Source organism: Crocuta crocuta, unplaced genomic scaffold, assembly GCF_008692635.1.
Source record: "Crocuta crocuta isolate KB4526 unplaced genomic scaffold, BGI_CrCroc_1.0 scaffold17, whole genome shotgun sequence".
Lineage (NCBI taxonomy): Eukaryota > Metazoa > Chordata > Mammalia > Carnivora > Hyaenidae > Crocuta > Crocuta crocuta.
In genome coordinates, this window is record NW_027532041.1 from 3695885 (window position 1) to 3712390 (window position 16506).

Consider the following 16506-nt stretch of genomic DNA (forward strand, 5'->3'; position numbering starts at 1 on the left):
AATAGTTCATAACAGGCTCATCTACAAATCCAGTCTCTGGATGGATACTCTTGAGAATATTTTTGAATAGTTTGTTTTTATATAGAGACTGTAGTTTTTATTGATAGCAAACTTTAGTTTTACAGAGGTCATGCCTGATCTTTTTCTTAATTTTATGTGTAGATGGAGACCAATTAGTGACCTTCCCTTGGTTCAGTTGTGTTATGTTAGTGTTCTACTTGTTTGAAAAGCCTTTGAATTGGATGAAGAATTATGATTGTAATAAGAAATTTGCTTGTCAGTTGTAATTTTCTTCTTCCTTGGGAATTATGGAAAATTAAAATGCTCTCTAATGAGTAAATCTTTATTTTGACATTTAAAAAAAACCTGAGATATAATTGACCTGTAATTAATTTCAGATATACAACATAATGACTCAAAATTTGTATATATTGTGAAATGATCCCCACAGTAAGTCTTGTTAACATCCATCACCACACATATTTACAGATTGTTTTTTCTTATGGTGTATTTGGAAATTTTATTTTTTAATTAAAAATATTTTTTTAAATGTTTATTTCTGAGAGAGAGAGAGAGAGACACAGACAGAGACAGAGCATGAGCAGGGGAGGGGCAGAGAGAGAGGGAGACAAAATCTAAAGCAGGCTCCAAGCTCTGAGCTGTCAGCACAGAGCCCCAGGAGGGAGATGAACCCACGAACCATGAGATCATGGCCTGAGCTGAAGTTGGACGCTTAACTGACTGAACCACCCAGGCATCCCTATTTTGAAATTTTAATGCAGCAAATCATTTTCCATGTAGAGAAGAGTTTTCTTTTCTTCATCATAGACTGCATAATTGAATTTGCAAGATTTGTTATCAGTTTATTTCAATAGCCCAGATATACTATGGCACCATGCTAAAACACAGCATTAATAATAAGTGCTGACAGTACTTTATTGTGATTCCTTATTGTGTTCTGCACAGTTCAGACCTTATGTAATATTCAGAATTGAATGAATCATTGATTTTGATGAAAATGATTTTTAAGACAGTGAAATTTAAAATGCCATATTGTTTTGGAATACTAAAAACTGGTATAGTCATTAACTGTTATGTTAATATGTGGATCAAGGTAGAGATTGGTAGTTACATGGAAGTTGAAGGATTTAGAATGTTTATAAATGCATCTCTCAGATTTTTTTTATCTGTCTACTACTAGTAGTGTCATTACTAGTGAACTTAGTCTGTAAATTGATCTTTTCATGATAGCAGATTAATAATTGTGAGTTTTCTAATATATACAAAAATTTGCTTCCTATTCAAGTGAGTTTTACTTTAATTGCAGAAGTTTTTAGGCTGGCCTATTATGTAAACTAATAACATGTACAACATGAAGCATATTTGTACTCTAATTATATTTTTCTTGTTCCTTCTTATTATTTTGAATTCATTAAATTTAGTTGTTGTCCTTTGTGAAGGAGGTGCTGCTTATCAGAATGATTCTGTATCTAGAAATATTAATACATAGACATTTTGATGCATATTCTTAAACTGATATACTGTTAGTGGGATGAAGTCTTTTAAATAATTGTAGAAGTTAATATCAATGATATACTGTTCAGTTTTGAGATGTTTAGCATAGGTCTAATTTATGTATTTTTTTAAATTATTATTAGGCAAGAAGTTATGAAATGGAATGGATGGGGATATAATGATTCCAAGTTCTTCTTCAATAAGAAAGGCCAAGTTGAGTTGACTGGGAAAAGGTAACTGGTTTGTTTATTCTTTTGTTCCTTTTTTTTCTCTTTCTTTCTATAAAAAATTTTAAACATAAATAACAAATGTATGTTATGTTAAATAATAGACATACATAGGATAATATTAATGACTCCTCCCTCAATTTAAAGTTATCAATATTTTGGGGTGCCTGGGTGGCTCTGTCGGTAAACCATCTTACTTCAGCTTAGGTCAGATTTCATGGTTCATGGGTTTGAGCTCTGTGTTGGGCTCTGTGCTGATAGCTGAGAGCTTGGAGCCTGCTTCAGATTCTGTGTCTCCCTCTCTCTCTGTCCCTCCCTTGCTTGTACTCTCCCTCTCAAAAATAAATAAATATTAAAAAATAAAAAGTAGATAAAGTTATCAAATTTTGACATACTTGCTCCTTTTTTTGGTAGTATTTTTAATTTTGTTGTATCACTTCTAAATATTTACATAGGTCTTTAAAAATGTAAGGATCTAATATTAGCTAATCATAATATTATTATCATACTCCCCAAAATAAGATAAATTTTGTAATATCTGATTAACCAGTCTACATTTCCGCCGATATCTTAAAAATGCCATTTTATAGGTAGGTAGTTTGAATCAGGATCCAAAAAGGACCATCCTACCATCCACCCTCCATGCCACTGACTTGTTCAAAGTAATTCCCTGCTTAAGACTGGGAATTTAGGGGCACTTGGATGGCTCATTCAGTTAAGCATCTGACTCTTGGTTTCAGCTCAGGCCATGATCTTACAGTTTTGTGAGTTCAAGCCTTGTGTCAGGCTCTGCACTGGCAGCATGGAGCCTGCTTGGGATTCTCTCTCTCCCTCTCTCTTTGCCCCTCCCCCACTTGCACTGTCTCTCTCTCTCTCAAAATAAATAAATAAACTTAAAAAAATTTTTTTAAAGAGACTGGGAATTTACTTTTGGGTATGGGTTGAGTAATTTTAGGTCTTTGTTAATGTAAATAGTATTTTTAAAATTAATTTTCTGAGATACATTAGGGAAGAAGTGGCGAAGAAAGAACAATCATTTGTGTGATAACTTTCACATTCCTGAAATGTTTTTGGGGATGTGTTGATAAGAATTCTAAAGAATATTTGTATTGTTACTGTTCCAGATGCAGACAGAATTGTAAAGTAAGTTCTTAGCAGATTTTAAGAACCAATCCTGCCAAATTTGGTGTTTTGGGTTTGTCTGTTGAAATCATTTTGGAAGGACAGTGAGTACAAGCACATAAGATTTGAATCCTGGCTCTATAGATTAAAAATTGACAGTAGGTAAAAAAAAATTGGATTAGATTTATTTTGAATCTGTTCCAGAATTATGTTTTGACTTAAAATCTATTGGGGATTAATATGCTTAGGTTAATATTTTTAAAACTTACATGGTATGTCAATATACTGAAATATCAGTGAAAAAAGTTTTATTCCTTTGGAGAAATTCTTTTCCTTTGCAACACAATCATTCCAATTTTCTGACTTGAATATACTTTGTAACTGAAACAAAACCTCAGGAGTAGTAATTAAGAACTAATTATAATGAAGGTGTGAAATGTACATTTGATACTTGCTTTTTAATAGGAAAAATAAATCTCTGTATTCTTAGTCTCATCTTTAAATTCAACTGGGAAGCATATTGGTGGAGGCTTAGTTAAGAAATTGTATAATTCAGGTAGAAGGAATTTCTGGTTAAAATTAAATTTGCCAGTGAGCGTTCTAAATGTTGAGTGTTTCACGTTTTAAATAAATAATGTCTAATACAGTAGAAACTTATCAGCATAGAAGCTGGCTTCTAAATCTTCTGAAGGGAAAAGAAATCTTCTGAACTTAGAAAATCAACTTCCTCTCCTCTCACATATGTCCTTATTTCTTCCTTTCTTTGGACCTTGAAACTATGGCATCTTTATTTTATGGGAGGAGGCAAATAGTCACTTGTGCACAGTGCCATTGAAAGCGTTACAATTGAAAGCGTTACACACTGACTTCTGTAGAGTACTGTAGGCTATTTAGTGGTTTGTGTTAGGGGTGTGTGTGTGTCAGTCTGTGAGTGTGAAATGAATGATTAGTCACAGAAAATATCACAAGTAATTGCATTTTAGTAGTGCCATGGGTTCAGAATCTGGTTCTTATTTCTGGTGTTGTGGCACTTGATTTGTCCAGTTTTCACAGAGAGGATCAGGTTGTAGAGGTCTAACATACATGCCACACTCGTGATATACTCCTTAAAAAACATTAGAACCCTGGTGTATTTATGGTTAGATTACTCCTTTTTCAGTGTATAGAGCACTTGTTAATGCCCTTTCTGATATTAAGATATATAGAATACAAAATTTGTAATTCAGATATTGTTTAGAGAGCATAGATTAAGAACAAAGGAGATTCAGTGGTCTTTTTTTTTTTTTTTTTAATTTATTTCTAGGAGAGAGAGAGACAGCGTGAGCAGGGGAGGGTCAGAGAGAGAGGGAGACACAGACTCTGAAGCAGGCTCCAGGCTCTGAGCCGGCAGTCAGCACAGAGCCCGATGCGGGGCTCGAACCCACGAACCCTGAGATCATGACCTAAGCGAAAGTCAGACGCTTAACCGACTAAGCCCCCCAGGCGCCCTGGCGATTCAGTGGTCTTAAGAGAGATTTTTATCCACGTTGTAATAGAACCAGAGAATTTTATTTGTTTGGCTTCAGACTTTGGAAGATTTCTGCTGCTGCCATTGTAACCAGAATGAGTTCCTTAAAGGTCTCATTTCTTTGTATTAACTCCTGAGTCAGGTCCAGTGGGAGAAAGGGGAATAGAAGGGGGTGCTATCCGACTGGCAGAGATTACAAGGGATACCAGTAAAGTAGATGTCAGGTACATTTGCTTTAGTGGAAGGTGGCCTTTGCTCCTCACTAAGACTCATCCAGAGAGTAGTTCTCCAAATACAGAAATGGAATTTAAATGCTCTAGGATTAAATACGTACTACATAAACTATCTGATAAGTAAAACCAATATTTAAATGATATTCAGTTCCCATTTTAGTGCTGCCAGAAGTACTGTTATCACAGAGGATAATAAACTGGGTTGAATTGGATCATAGTTTTCTGCAAGTCCAGTCTAGTTTCCTAGGGATAATGGTTGAATTAGTAGATTTCTCTGATTTTTATCAGAAAACATTTATAAACATTCTTTAAGATAATAATAGCTATTACTTAATTGAATGCCTACTGAATTACCTTAAAAGAACCCTAAGATAGGTAGTGGTATTTTTTAAAAAATAATTAAGGGATTATTTAAATAATATTAAAAAATAGCTTATGTGAGGTCACCTGCTCAGTGGAAAATTGGGAGTGAAACCCAAGTGTTTTTAAGCTTTATTCTTATACTGTTTCTATTGTATTGTGCTTCTGCAGATAACCATACTCATCCATTGTATTGATCTTATTTTCTCTCCAAACTCTGGGAGCACTTTATAGTAGCCTTCTCTACCGCTATGCACAAGTGCAGTAAAACTAGTCATCTTGTAAAAAATTGCCCTGTGGCAAAAAGTCCTGTTGTTCCAGTGAAAGGCACAGGGCAGACGCAAAAGAAGGTTATGATATTCTTCAAAGAGAAAATGGAATTTGTGACTATAAAGGATGAGTTCTAAGAAAATACTGATTTGAACGGACTAAAAACAGACTCTTTGCTCTCTATAACTGTGTAGAAAATATGGGTAAAATACCAAGAAAGAAATAAAACAGAGCTGGGGGAAAAAGAATTCTTAGGTGCCAGAAACCAAGAGTGAGTTTTAATGAAAATTTATGGGGGTTCCCTTATTTCTGATCCAATGATATTGAAAAGGAATGCTCGCTTTGGCATCACATATACTAATTGGAATGATATTGAAAAGGAAGGACCTTTTTATAAGCAAATGTGGTTGATTGTATATAGTTTGGGGAGGGTAACGTTGACATTTCAAACCAAGCCAAAGAAGCAATTATTATAAGCTGTTCTAGATCTTCAGGAAAAATCAGAAGATATTCCTGAATACAGTCTTATCTTTTGAATGTATTTGTAATTTGTCAGTTTATAAATCCTTAGGGTTTTTTTTTTTTTTAAGTTTATGTATTTATATTGTGTGTGTGAGGGGGGAAGTCAGAGAGAAAGGGAGAGAGAGGGAATCCCAAGCAGGCTCTCAGTTCAGAACCCCATGCAGGGCTCGGACTCACGAACCATGAGGTCATGACCTGAGCCAAAATCAGGAGCCTGAGGCTTAACTGACTGAGCCACCCAGGCACCCCTAAATCCTTAGATTTATAATCTTACTATTCTTACTCCTTCTAGACATAGATGAATTGAGTCCTCATGGGTTTAAGCAGCAGAAGGCAATACTTCAGAGCTAATGCTGTAGATTTCTACAAACTAAAATTTTTGAAAAGTGTTATTTTTCTTGGACTTTAAAGGTATTATACATTAATTGATGCTTATAAAGCACAAGTTAGTGTTTAAATGGAGAGAATTTGTTTGGGTTAGTTGTACTTTATACTTTCAGTGGTATTGAAGTTTTATCTGATTATAAAGGACTTTTAAATTGCTTAGCAATTGTGGAACTCATTCTGGGGTAGAGAGTTGTGTATAACTAATATTTTGCTGCCTGTGTGCACTGCCACAGAGTGAGAGTACTTGATCTTTTGTCACAGTAATCCTGATGTGTACATCATTCTTGGATATTTATGTTAACAGAATTTTCTTTCCACACAGCTGTTTCTTTAGTCTTAAAAGCTTCTCCTGGTTCTATCTATATCATCTACAGTATAGTTCAGTTTTGTCCTGAGCAAAGGTGGTTAGTTGATCTCACGTTATACTTTACAAGAATCATTTCTTTTTAACTTTTTTAATGTTTACTTATTTTTGAAAGAGAGAAAGACAGAACGTGAGCAGGGAGGGGCAGGGAGAGAGGGAGACCCAGAATCTGAAGCAGGCTCCAGGCTACGAGCTGTCGGCATGGAGCCCGACCTGGGGCTTGAACCCATGATCTGTGAGATCATGACCTGAGCTGAAGTTGGATGGTTAACCTACTGAGCCACCCAGGCGCCCCAACAAGAACCATTTCTTTAGGTTTTCAAACTAATTTTCAACCATGAGTAAAGATCCATTTAAGAGACCCCCTGTTTCGGGGCACCTGGGTGGCTCAGTCGGTTAAGCGCCCGACTTCGGCTCAGGTCATGATCTTGCAGTTTGTGGGTTCGCGCCCCATATCAGGCTCTGTGCTGACAGCTCAGCGCCTGGAGCCTGTTTCAGATTCTGTGTCTCCCTCTCTCTCTGCCCCTCCCCAGTTCGTGCTCTGTCTCTCTTTGTCTCAAAAATAAATAAACATTAAAAAAAAAAAAGAGTCCCCCCATTTCAATAATTGGTATAGGCACCTGGCTTTCCTCTTATCACATTTCTGTCAAAACTTTCATGGTTTCTTTGCCCATATATTCATCCTGTCAATTAAGTGTCTTTATAGCTTTAACTAGATTGTAAGTTTCTTAAGAACTAAAGTTATAATATTAATTCTGTGTGCCCTGCAATGCTCAGTACAGTCTTATATGAGTGTTAATATGCTTGTTTATAGTTCTGGATATAAATCAAAATTATTTTACTGTAATAATCAAGTTATTCCATAGCAGTTCATTTAGATACTTCTAATTCCTTTAACTTTTCTTATAATTTTTCTTTTCAGTCCATTTACTTCTTTGATTTCAAACTTTTAATTTTTACTTCATGATCTTTTGTGAGATTTTTGGAGCCCCTGGCAGTATGCTATGCTTACGATTTTGAAGTCAGGCTTCCTTTACTGTTTTTCAAATCCTGGGCATTAGATGCCAGAAAAAATACAGTCAAAAAATTTACATTCTGACATGGATCTCTTGTACATTTTGTGCTGGAATTGTAATTAATGGAGCAAAATCTTAAATAGACTATTCTGTCATACAAAATGCTTCTTCAAAGTCTGAAATACTGTGCTTCAGATGTAGAAGTATGTTGTACTTATCTTAGTGGTAGAATGTAGTTTTAAATTTTACACACAACAGTAGCACCAACACCAGTAATTCAAGTATCTTGAAGGTGCTCACCTTTTTATTTTATGGGTAATGTTATTTGTGAATTAAGGGATTCACAAAGGTCTGATTCTGTCATGAATATCAAGGGTCTAATAACTTTTATGGGGACTCAAATTAGTGGTACATTTAAGGTATAAAGATCCAGCATTAAAACCTAATAGTTAACAAATTGGTCTTTTTGTAGGACATAAGTAACATATAGTGGCATATCTATTGTAACAAGCTTTCCAGAATTTGTACTGTTACCTCGGCTGAAATGAAGAAAATTTTATATGCTGTATGACTATCTTTAGTTGTTTTAGCTATGAGCCCTATACTTTCAAACATTCCAATTTCTTTAGATTTATGAAAAACATATTATAGTACTTCAAACATACCAGTTCAGTTTGATTTTTAGCACTTGTAATTTTTTTTAACATAAAAAGAAAGTTACCTAATTAAAATTTTTTCCTTTCCACTGTCATTTTTGTTTTGTTAATGTTTATGTAAAGACTGATTTTAACCCCTCTTACACTGTTGGTGGGAATGCAAAGCTGTACAGCTACTTTGGAAAACAGTGTGGAGATTCCTCAGAAAGTTAAAGATTGAAATGCCATACGACCCAGCAATTGTACTACTAGGTATTTATCTAAAGAATACAGAAATACTGATTAGAAGGGAGCACATGCACTCCAAATTTTAGGACAGCACTAAAATAACATCCAAATTATGGAAAGAGCCCAAATGTCCATTGATTAATGAATGGGTAAAGATGTGGTGCGTGTATGTATATACACATACACACAATGGACTATTACTCCGCTATCAAAAAGAATGATATCTTGCCATTTGCAATGATGTGGATGGAACGAGAGTGTATTATGGTAAGCAAAATAAGTCAGAGCAAAATAATACCATATGATTTCACTCCTATGTAAAATTTTTTGAAAAACCAGATGAATATAGAGAAAGGGAAGGAAAAATAAAATGAGATAAAAACAGAGAAAGGGGTACCTGGTGGGTCACTAGATTGAGTGTCCATCATTTGATTCATCATGATCATTGGGTTGTGGGGTCAAGCCCTGTGTCAGGCTCTTTGCTGACCATGGAGGCTACTTGGGATTCTCTCTCTTCCTCTGCCCCTCACCCCCACTTATGTGCTCTCTCTCTTAAAAAAAAAAAAGTAAAATCATAGAGAAAGGCAAACCATAAGAGACTATTAACTATAGAGAACAAACTGAGGGTTGCTGGACGGGAGGCGGGGAGGGGGTGAGCTAAATGGGTGATGGGCAGTAGGAGGGTGCCTGTGATGAGCACTGGGTGTTATATGTAAGTGAATCACTAAATTCTACTCCTGAAATGAATACAATGCTATGTGTTAACTAACTTGAATTTAAATAAAACCTGGAAAAGAAACAAAAATAATTAAAAAAGAAAGACTGATTTGAGAATTTTAGATACGATTGTTGTTGTATAACATTAAGTTAACATAAAGCGTGATATACACCCAGCCCATGTAGTGTAACTTAAAATTACTTGGGCAAAATGCATGCTTTTTGTCACTTCCATTTAAACATTCTTTTGGATGGGGCCTAATACCAGTTCTTTTAATATTGAATTCTGCATTATTATAAACATATATTTAATTTTGGTACAGAGTTTATATATTGCCTACTGGCTTTTTAAATTTCTTTATTTGTGAAATCAAATTAATCTTTTGAGGCTAGTTGCTAAATGCTTTTGCCATTACTCAAGCTCTGATGAACTGAATGGGAAATAATCCTGAGCAAACATATCACTTTGAACTTTTTAAATAACTTGCCTAAAATAGATGTTAAGACCAATTTATAGTCTATTCTGATTTGTTTTCACTATTACTTTAATTATTTTTTGATCTGGAATAGATAGTGACTACTAAAGTATTTCTTCTTTTCTCCATTTAAGTGTATACACACACACACACACACACACACACACAAGTAAAATGAGCTGTGAGACCACTTAAACCATCATCTTGGAAAAAAATAAATTTTGATGTTACTTCATATCAGATATAGAGATCAATTCCACATAGATTGTAGACCTAAATGTATAAGCTAAAACCTAAAATGGCTAGAAAAATAACAGAAGGGCTTTCACAGAAGTTGTGAAAAAATGTGTTAACTTTTAAAAAGGAAAAAATTAATTAGACAGTATTAAAATATAAAATTTCTTTTTATCAAAAAAGACTCCTTGAAGAAAATGAAAGAAATCATAGAGTTACAGGAAAATTTTACTACATACGTTTCTTTTTTGAGAGAGAGGGATTGAAGGAGGGAGAGAGACTGGGGAAGGAGCAGAGAGAGAGAGAGAGAGAGAATGAGACTCTTAGGCAGACTCCATTCTTAGTGTGGAGCCTGAAGTGAGGCTTGATCTCACAACTGTGAGATCTTGACCTGAGCTGAAGTAAAGAGTTAGACGCTTAACTTACTGAGCCATCAAAATGCCCCTAATACATACATTCTTGATTCAAGAATATATAAAGAATTCTTGTACATCAATGAGAAGACAGTAGTAACCCAAGAGGAAAATGAGGGAAAGATGAACTGGCATTGAAAACAGAAAATCCAGATGGACAATAGATACATGAATAGAAAGTCAAACCCATAGACAACCAATGAAATTCAAATTAAAATTGTTATGAGATTACCAGTAAAATGTCTCACATTAAAAAGAACTCCAGCACCCAGTGTGAGGAGAATGTAGAACATGCAGATATATCATTGTTAGTGGTAAACATATTGGGAAACTTACCTACCAACAGCCACTAAAGCTAAACTTACGCATAGACTATGGCCTGGAAATACCACTCTGGTTATATATCTGTCAGAAATGTGATACATTCTTCAGAAAACAAGTTCAGGAATGTCCCTGCATGCACCAAAGACTAAATAACTCAATTGTCTATGGACAATACAGTGAATAAAGAAATTGTGTTATACTCACACAGTGGAATTAAGCCATGGAAATGAATGAAATGCAACATGTAGCCACATAGATGAATCTTACAAATACAATATCCGAGCAAAAGAGAGCCAACACAAAAGAGTGTATTTTGCATGATTTCATGTATATAAAGTTCAAAAACGTCAAAATTACCCTGTAATGTTAATAAGATAGTGGTTTCTTTGGTGTGAAGAAAGGTGGTATGCCTGGAAAGAGGTATGGAGGGCAGTGTTTAGGGGGTCCTGGTAAATAGTTCTATTTCTGGACCTGAATGCTGATTACACGGGAGGTTTACTTTGTAAAAATTAATTGAGCTATGCCTTTATTTGTCTTTATTTTTGTATGCATGTTGTACTTGAGTATTTTGTAAATAAAATATTTATAAAATCAAATAAAAACAAAGCAGCTATAATATAGTAATTTTATTTGGTTGTCCTATCATCATCTGGTGGCAGGGAGGAGTAAAGAAGTTGCAAGAACATTATTAGTGAAAAAATTTCCTGAATATAGCTACCATGATTTTATAAGTATCATTCATAAAGAATTATAGCATAATGATCTCACTTGGGTGAGCCTGGGTGGCTCAGTTGGTTAAGCATCCAACTTCAGCCTTGGTCATGATTTCGCCTTTCCCGAGTTTGAGTCCCACGTCAGGCTCTGTGCTGATAGCTCAGAGCTTGGAGCCTTCTTCAGATTCTGTGTCTCCCTTTCTCTCTGCCCTTCCCCTGCTCCTGTTCTGTCTGTCTGTCTGTCTCTCTCTCAAAAATAAATAAACTCTAAAAATTAAAAAAAAAAATAATGATCTCACTTGAAATGGTGGTAAGGGAAGAATCAGACCAAAGGCAACATCATATAGTAGTTAAAAGCACAGACTGAAGCCTTATTTATTACTTGCTTCAGATCCTGGTTTTGTAACTTACTAACTTTGTGGCCTTGATTAAGTTACTTAACATCTTAATTTCTCTGTTTTGCCTTCCTCATCTATAAAATAGGAATATTAACACCGTCATAACATTATTATAAGTTAATATACATAAAACACTTAGAACAGTGCCTGTCAGTAACACATGATAATGCTATGTGTTTATTTAAATAAAAATTTTAAAGTGTTGTAAAACATTGTTTGGGTCTTTTTTTTTCCTTTAATATTTGTTTATTTAGGTAATCTCTACACCCAACATGGGGCTCAAACTCATGACCCAGAGATCAAGAGCCCCTTGTTCTTCCGACTGAGCCAGCTAGGTGCCCCTGTTTTGGTCTTTTCAGAGAACTGAAAGTATTAGTGCTGTTATAATACATTGGAGCATTACTGTTTGCGTATTAGCCTTCCTCACTCTACTAATCTAGGATAGGGAAAAATAAGGATACTTATTTTATCTCTTTATTTTTAGTACTTATTGCTATTTACTATTTTGCCACCTCTGACAAGTATTTCTAAAACAGAAAAGTTGGTTTCTAACACTTGAGTTTTCTGTATAAATCTTCTTATATATATAAAATTTAGGATTTTTTTGTGTATAAAATAATGTTCATGTTTAATACAAACTGTTTAGATAATGATTAGGATGGAAAATATAGGAAACAAAATCTGAGTAGCAAATCTAGTTTTTTCCGTACCACACCTGCTCTATAGAGCTCTTCTGTGTGTTTTAAATTTCTTATACCACTTCATGTAAAATCTAAGTACTTCACAAATCTAAAGGTTTATTTACTATTCCCTGTTCTTTTTATAGTTGTCATATCATAAACTCTGTCACACAGTGATATGCTTTTTAAAAGTCATATATATTTGAAAGAAATTAAAAAATAGTCATCTACATTTACCTACATATTTATTCTTTCTGGCATTATTTATTCTGTCTTAAAGATTTCAGTTTATATTTAGTGTTGTATTTCCCTTCAACCTGTAGGAAATTACTTTAACATTTCTTGTAGGTCTGCCGGCACCAAATTCTCTCAGTTTTCATCTGAAAATGTCTTCGTTAACTTTTATTTTTGAAGTATATTTTCACCAGATACAGAATTCTAGGTTGACATGCTTTTCCTTACAGCACTTTAGAAAAATTTTTTTTAAGTTTTATTTATTTCTGAGAGAGAGAGAGAGGCAGCATGAGCAGGGGAGGGTCAGCGAGAGAGGAAGACAAAGAATATGAAGCAGTCTCCAGGCTCTTAGCTAGCTGTCAGCACAGAGCCTGATGCGGGGCTTGAACCCACAAACCGTGAGATCATGACCTGAGCTGAAGTCAGACGCTTAACTAACTGAGCCACGTAGGCACCCCAAAAAATACTTTTTAACATTTATTCATTTTTGAGAGACAGAGACAGAGCGTGAATGGGGGAGGGGGAGAGAGAAAAAGAGAGGAAGACATAGAAGCCGAAGCAGGCTTCAGGCTCTGAGCTGCCAGCACAAAGTCCGACATGAGGCTCGAACTCATGGATGAATTCACGAATCGTGAGATCATGACCTGCGCTGAAGTTGGACACTTAACCCATTGAGCCACCCAGACGCCCCTTCTTATAGCACTTTTAAAATGTTGTTCAGTTGTTTTTGGGATTTCTGATGTTTCTGATGAGAAGACAGTCATAATTTTTATTGTTATTATATTGTATGTAGTATGTTATTTTTCTCTAGATGCTTTTAACATTTTCGTCCTTGCTCTCTGTCTCTCCTTAAAACTGCAATTTGACTATGATGTGTGTAGTGTGTTTCTTTGCATTTATCTTCTCAGTGTTTTCTGGCCTTCTTGAATTTGTAAATTTAGGTCTTTCATCAAATTTGGAAAGTTTCTCCCATTAATTTCTTCAAATACTGTTTATTTCCTTTCCCTGTTTTCCTTTTGCTTAGGATTATATATGCATGTTATGTATATGTTATGTATGTTAGGCTTTTGCTGTTGTTCCATAGGCCCTTGAAGCTCTGTTTTTCAATCTTTTTCTTTGCTCTTCAGATTATGTATGTTTTATTGCTCTTCTCTGTAAATTCACTGACATCTCCAATCTGCCCTTATGTTCCTCCAATGAATTTTTAAGAGTTTTAATTATATCATTTCTATTTTGTTCTTTTTATAGGTTTTGTTTCTCTGCTGAGATTTTTTTTCCTTAACTCATTGGGAACATAGTTTCCATTTTGTCCTTTACCATACTTATAGTGGTTTTAAAATGCTTGTGTACTACTTCCAGTATCTTAGATCATCTTAGAGTCAGTCCCTATTAATTGCCCTTTTTCTTGATTATGGATCACACTTTCTTGTTTGTCTTTGTCTAGTAATTTTGGAGCATATCTTGGGCATTGTTAATGGTATGTTGTAGAAACTCTGTATTCTATTAGATTCTTCTAAAGAGGCTTTTTTTTTTTTTTTTAATGTTTTATTTATTTCTAGGAGAGAGAGAGAGAGAGACAGCGTGAGCAGGGGAGGGTCAGAGAGAGAGGGAGTCACAGACTGAAGCAGGCTCCAGGCTCTGAGCTGGCAGTCAGCACAGAGCCTGACGCGGGGCTGGAACCCACGAACCACGAGATCATGACCTAAGCGAAAGTCGGCCGCTTAACCAACTAAGCCACCCAGGCGCCCCTGAAGAGGCTTTTTAAAAATAATATCAAGTAATTAACTTGACTGTTCCTCAGGTTCCCATTTTTTTCCCCTCTGTGGTGGTGAACAGCTGGGTTCTTTTAAACTTAGTTGGATTGCTTCGAGTCTGTTCCATACATGTACAATTTAAGGTCACCGAGACATCTGGAGAGAGTTTATATACATACATCACTCTCTAACTCTCTCCTTTCCTGTGATTTCTCTACACTCTTCCCAGCTCTTGTGTTCACTGCAAACACTGCCTCCTGGTTCTTCAAAGCAGGAAGACTGGAGGTTTTCTATATTGTTTCCCTTTAAGGCACCAGCTGGGGCTGTCCGTCAGGCTAAAACCTGTTTTAAAAATTAAAAAACAAAACAAAACTGGAAGTTGTACTTTTCTAAACGTATCACACTCCTTTATCCCCTATTAATTATTTGTTTTTTTCTGTCTATACTACTTCAGAGTTGGGTTTTATTTTTGTTCTTGTCCAGAGTTTACAGTTATATATGGGAGGGTCATTTTGAAAGGAACTGCTTGACCATTACTAGAAGCCAGTATTAAGACTTAAATTTAAATGAAGATCCCTTACTCCGATGTTTTATTTTCTTTGTAATCTTAGGTACCCTCTTAGTGGCATGATTTTACCAACTTTTAGAGACTGGATCCAAAATACCCTTGGAGTAAGCCTGGAGCATAAAACTACCTCTAAAGTAAGCAATAAGAATGATTACTAATATGCTTAACTCTGTGTGCATTTGCATGTGTTTAATCTTGAGTCAGGCTTATTTTTGTAATTTGTTATAATTGCTTTAATGCATTTATTGTAATTTTTTTGTTAAGTTTACTGGTTATTATTGGCATTGCTAGGTTTTCTATGGATGGCTTTTCAGCATCACTGATCTAGATTCTAATCTCAGAATTTATCTGGGATTTGCCTGGCAAACTTTTTATGTTCTCTGAGGCTAATTTGAGAACTGACAGGAAGTAATAACTGTCTTTTCTATGTCTCATAGGGTGGTAGTGAAGTGCAAATGAATGAATTCTGTGAGAGGACTGCTACAAAAGGATAAATTGCTGCAATTTTTAGGATATTTAATGAACTGACAGGAATCCAGGATTAATATAGGATACTTTGAAATAAAAATGTAATGTTACATTTAATATCAAAACATTTCAGAATTTTAGAAAACTTACAAAAAAGTAAAAATGTGATTAAGATATGAGTAATAGAGAACTTTGGTTTGTTCACATGGTTTTATTTTTCTTTAGCTGGGATTAAAAAGCTTTAAACTATATTCATATCAAACTAATGAAATAGCATTTCTTTATATTATGATGATTTTCATTATTTGTTTTTATTTGCTATGGTATGGTATTCTGCATGTCCCTCTAAATTGGTTGTAAGTTCCATAAGTGCAGGGACTATGGCTTACACTATATTCTTTTTTTAAAAGTTTGTTTTATTTATTTAGAGAGAGACCGTGAATGTGTGGGGGAGGGGAGAGAGGGAGAAAGAATCCCAAGCAGGCTCTGTGCTGACAGCACAGAGCCCAATGTTGGGCTCAATCTTAGAGCTGTGAGGTTGTGACCTGAGCTGAAATCAAGAGTCAGATGCTTAACCAACTGAGCCACCCAGGTGCCTCTATGCTATATTCTCTACTGTATCCAACATGTTATTAAGGACTATGGGTATTCAATGAGTACTTGTTTGGTTTACTTATAAATCTACCATTACATGTCATTCTACTAAATAAGTTATGTTAATTCTTACCCCTCTGAAACCAAATTCTTTCAACTTTTCTTACAAGATCTCTTTTTTATTTCCTTAATTCTTTCTTTTAGCTATTTATAATTACTTTTTTTTGACATTGATGTAATCTGTATACCATTTTCAGAAATTTCACCAGTTTTCCATGTACTTTTTCCTGTTTTTGGGCCCTTTTCAACTTTTAATAACTTGATAAAATCTTAATAATGTATGTTTTGTTGAGGTTCTCTGGTCATTTCCTTTCACTGTAATGTAAATCCTATGAGGTCAAGGATTTTTTCCCTGATTATCTCACTGCTGTATCTCCAAGGTCTAGAACAGTGCCTAGTGTAGAGCACACACTCAATAAATATATCTTCTATAATTGAATATTAAATATAGAATCTTTAGTAAGAT

The 16506-nt window shown here is 34.9% G+C and overlaps 1 protein-coding gene across 1 annotated transcript in view; it reads left to right on the plus strand.

Moving 5' to 3' along the window:
• The first annotated feature begins 1663 nt into the window (after window positions 1–1663).
• The window catches only part of AGPS (alkylglycerone phosphate synthase), a 110328-nt gene continuing 95485 nt past the window's right edge, over window positions 1664–16506 (plus strand). Inside the window, exons 1-2 of the mRNA XM_077776313.1 lie at window positions 1664–1748; window positions 14962–15052. Coding sequence (XP_077632439.1) covers window positions 1669–1748; window positions 14962–15052 — 171 coding nt within the window. The 5' untranslated portion in view covers window positions 1664–1668. The remainder of the gene's footprint in view (window positions 1749–14961; window positions 15053–16506) is intronic.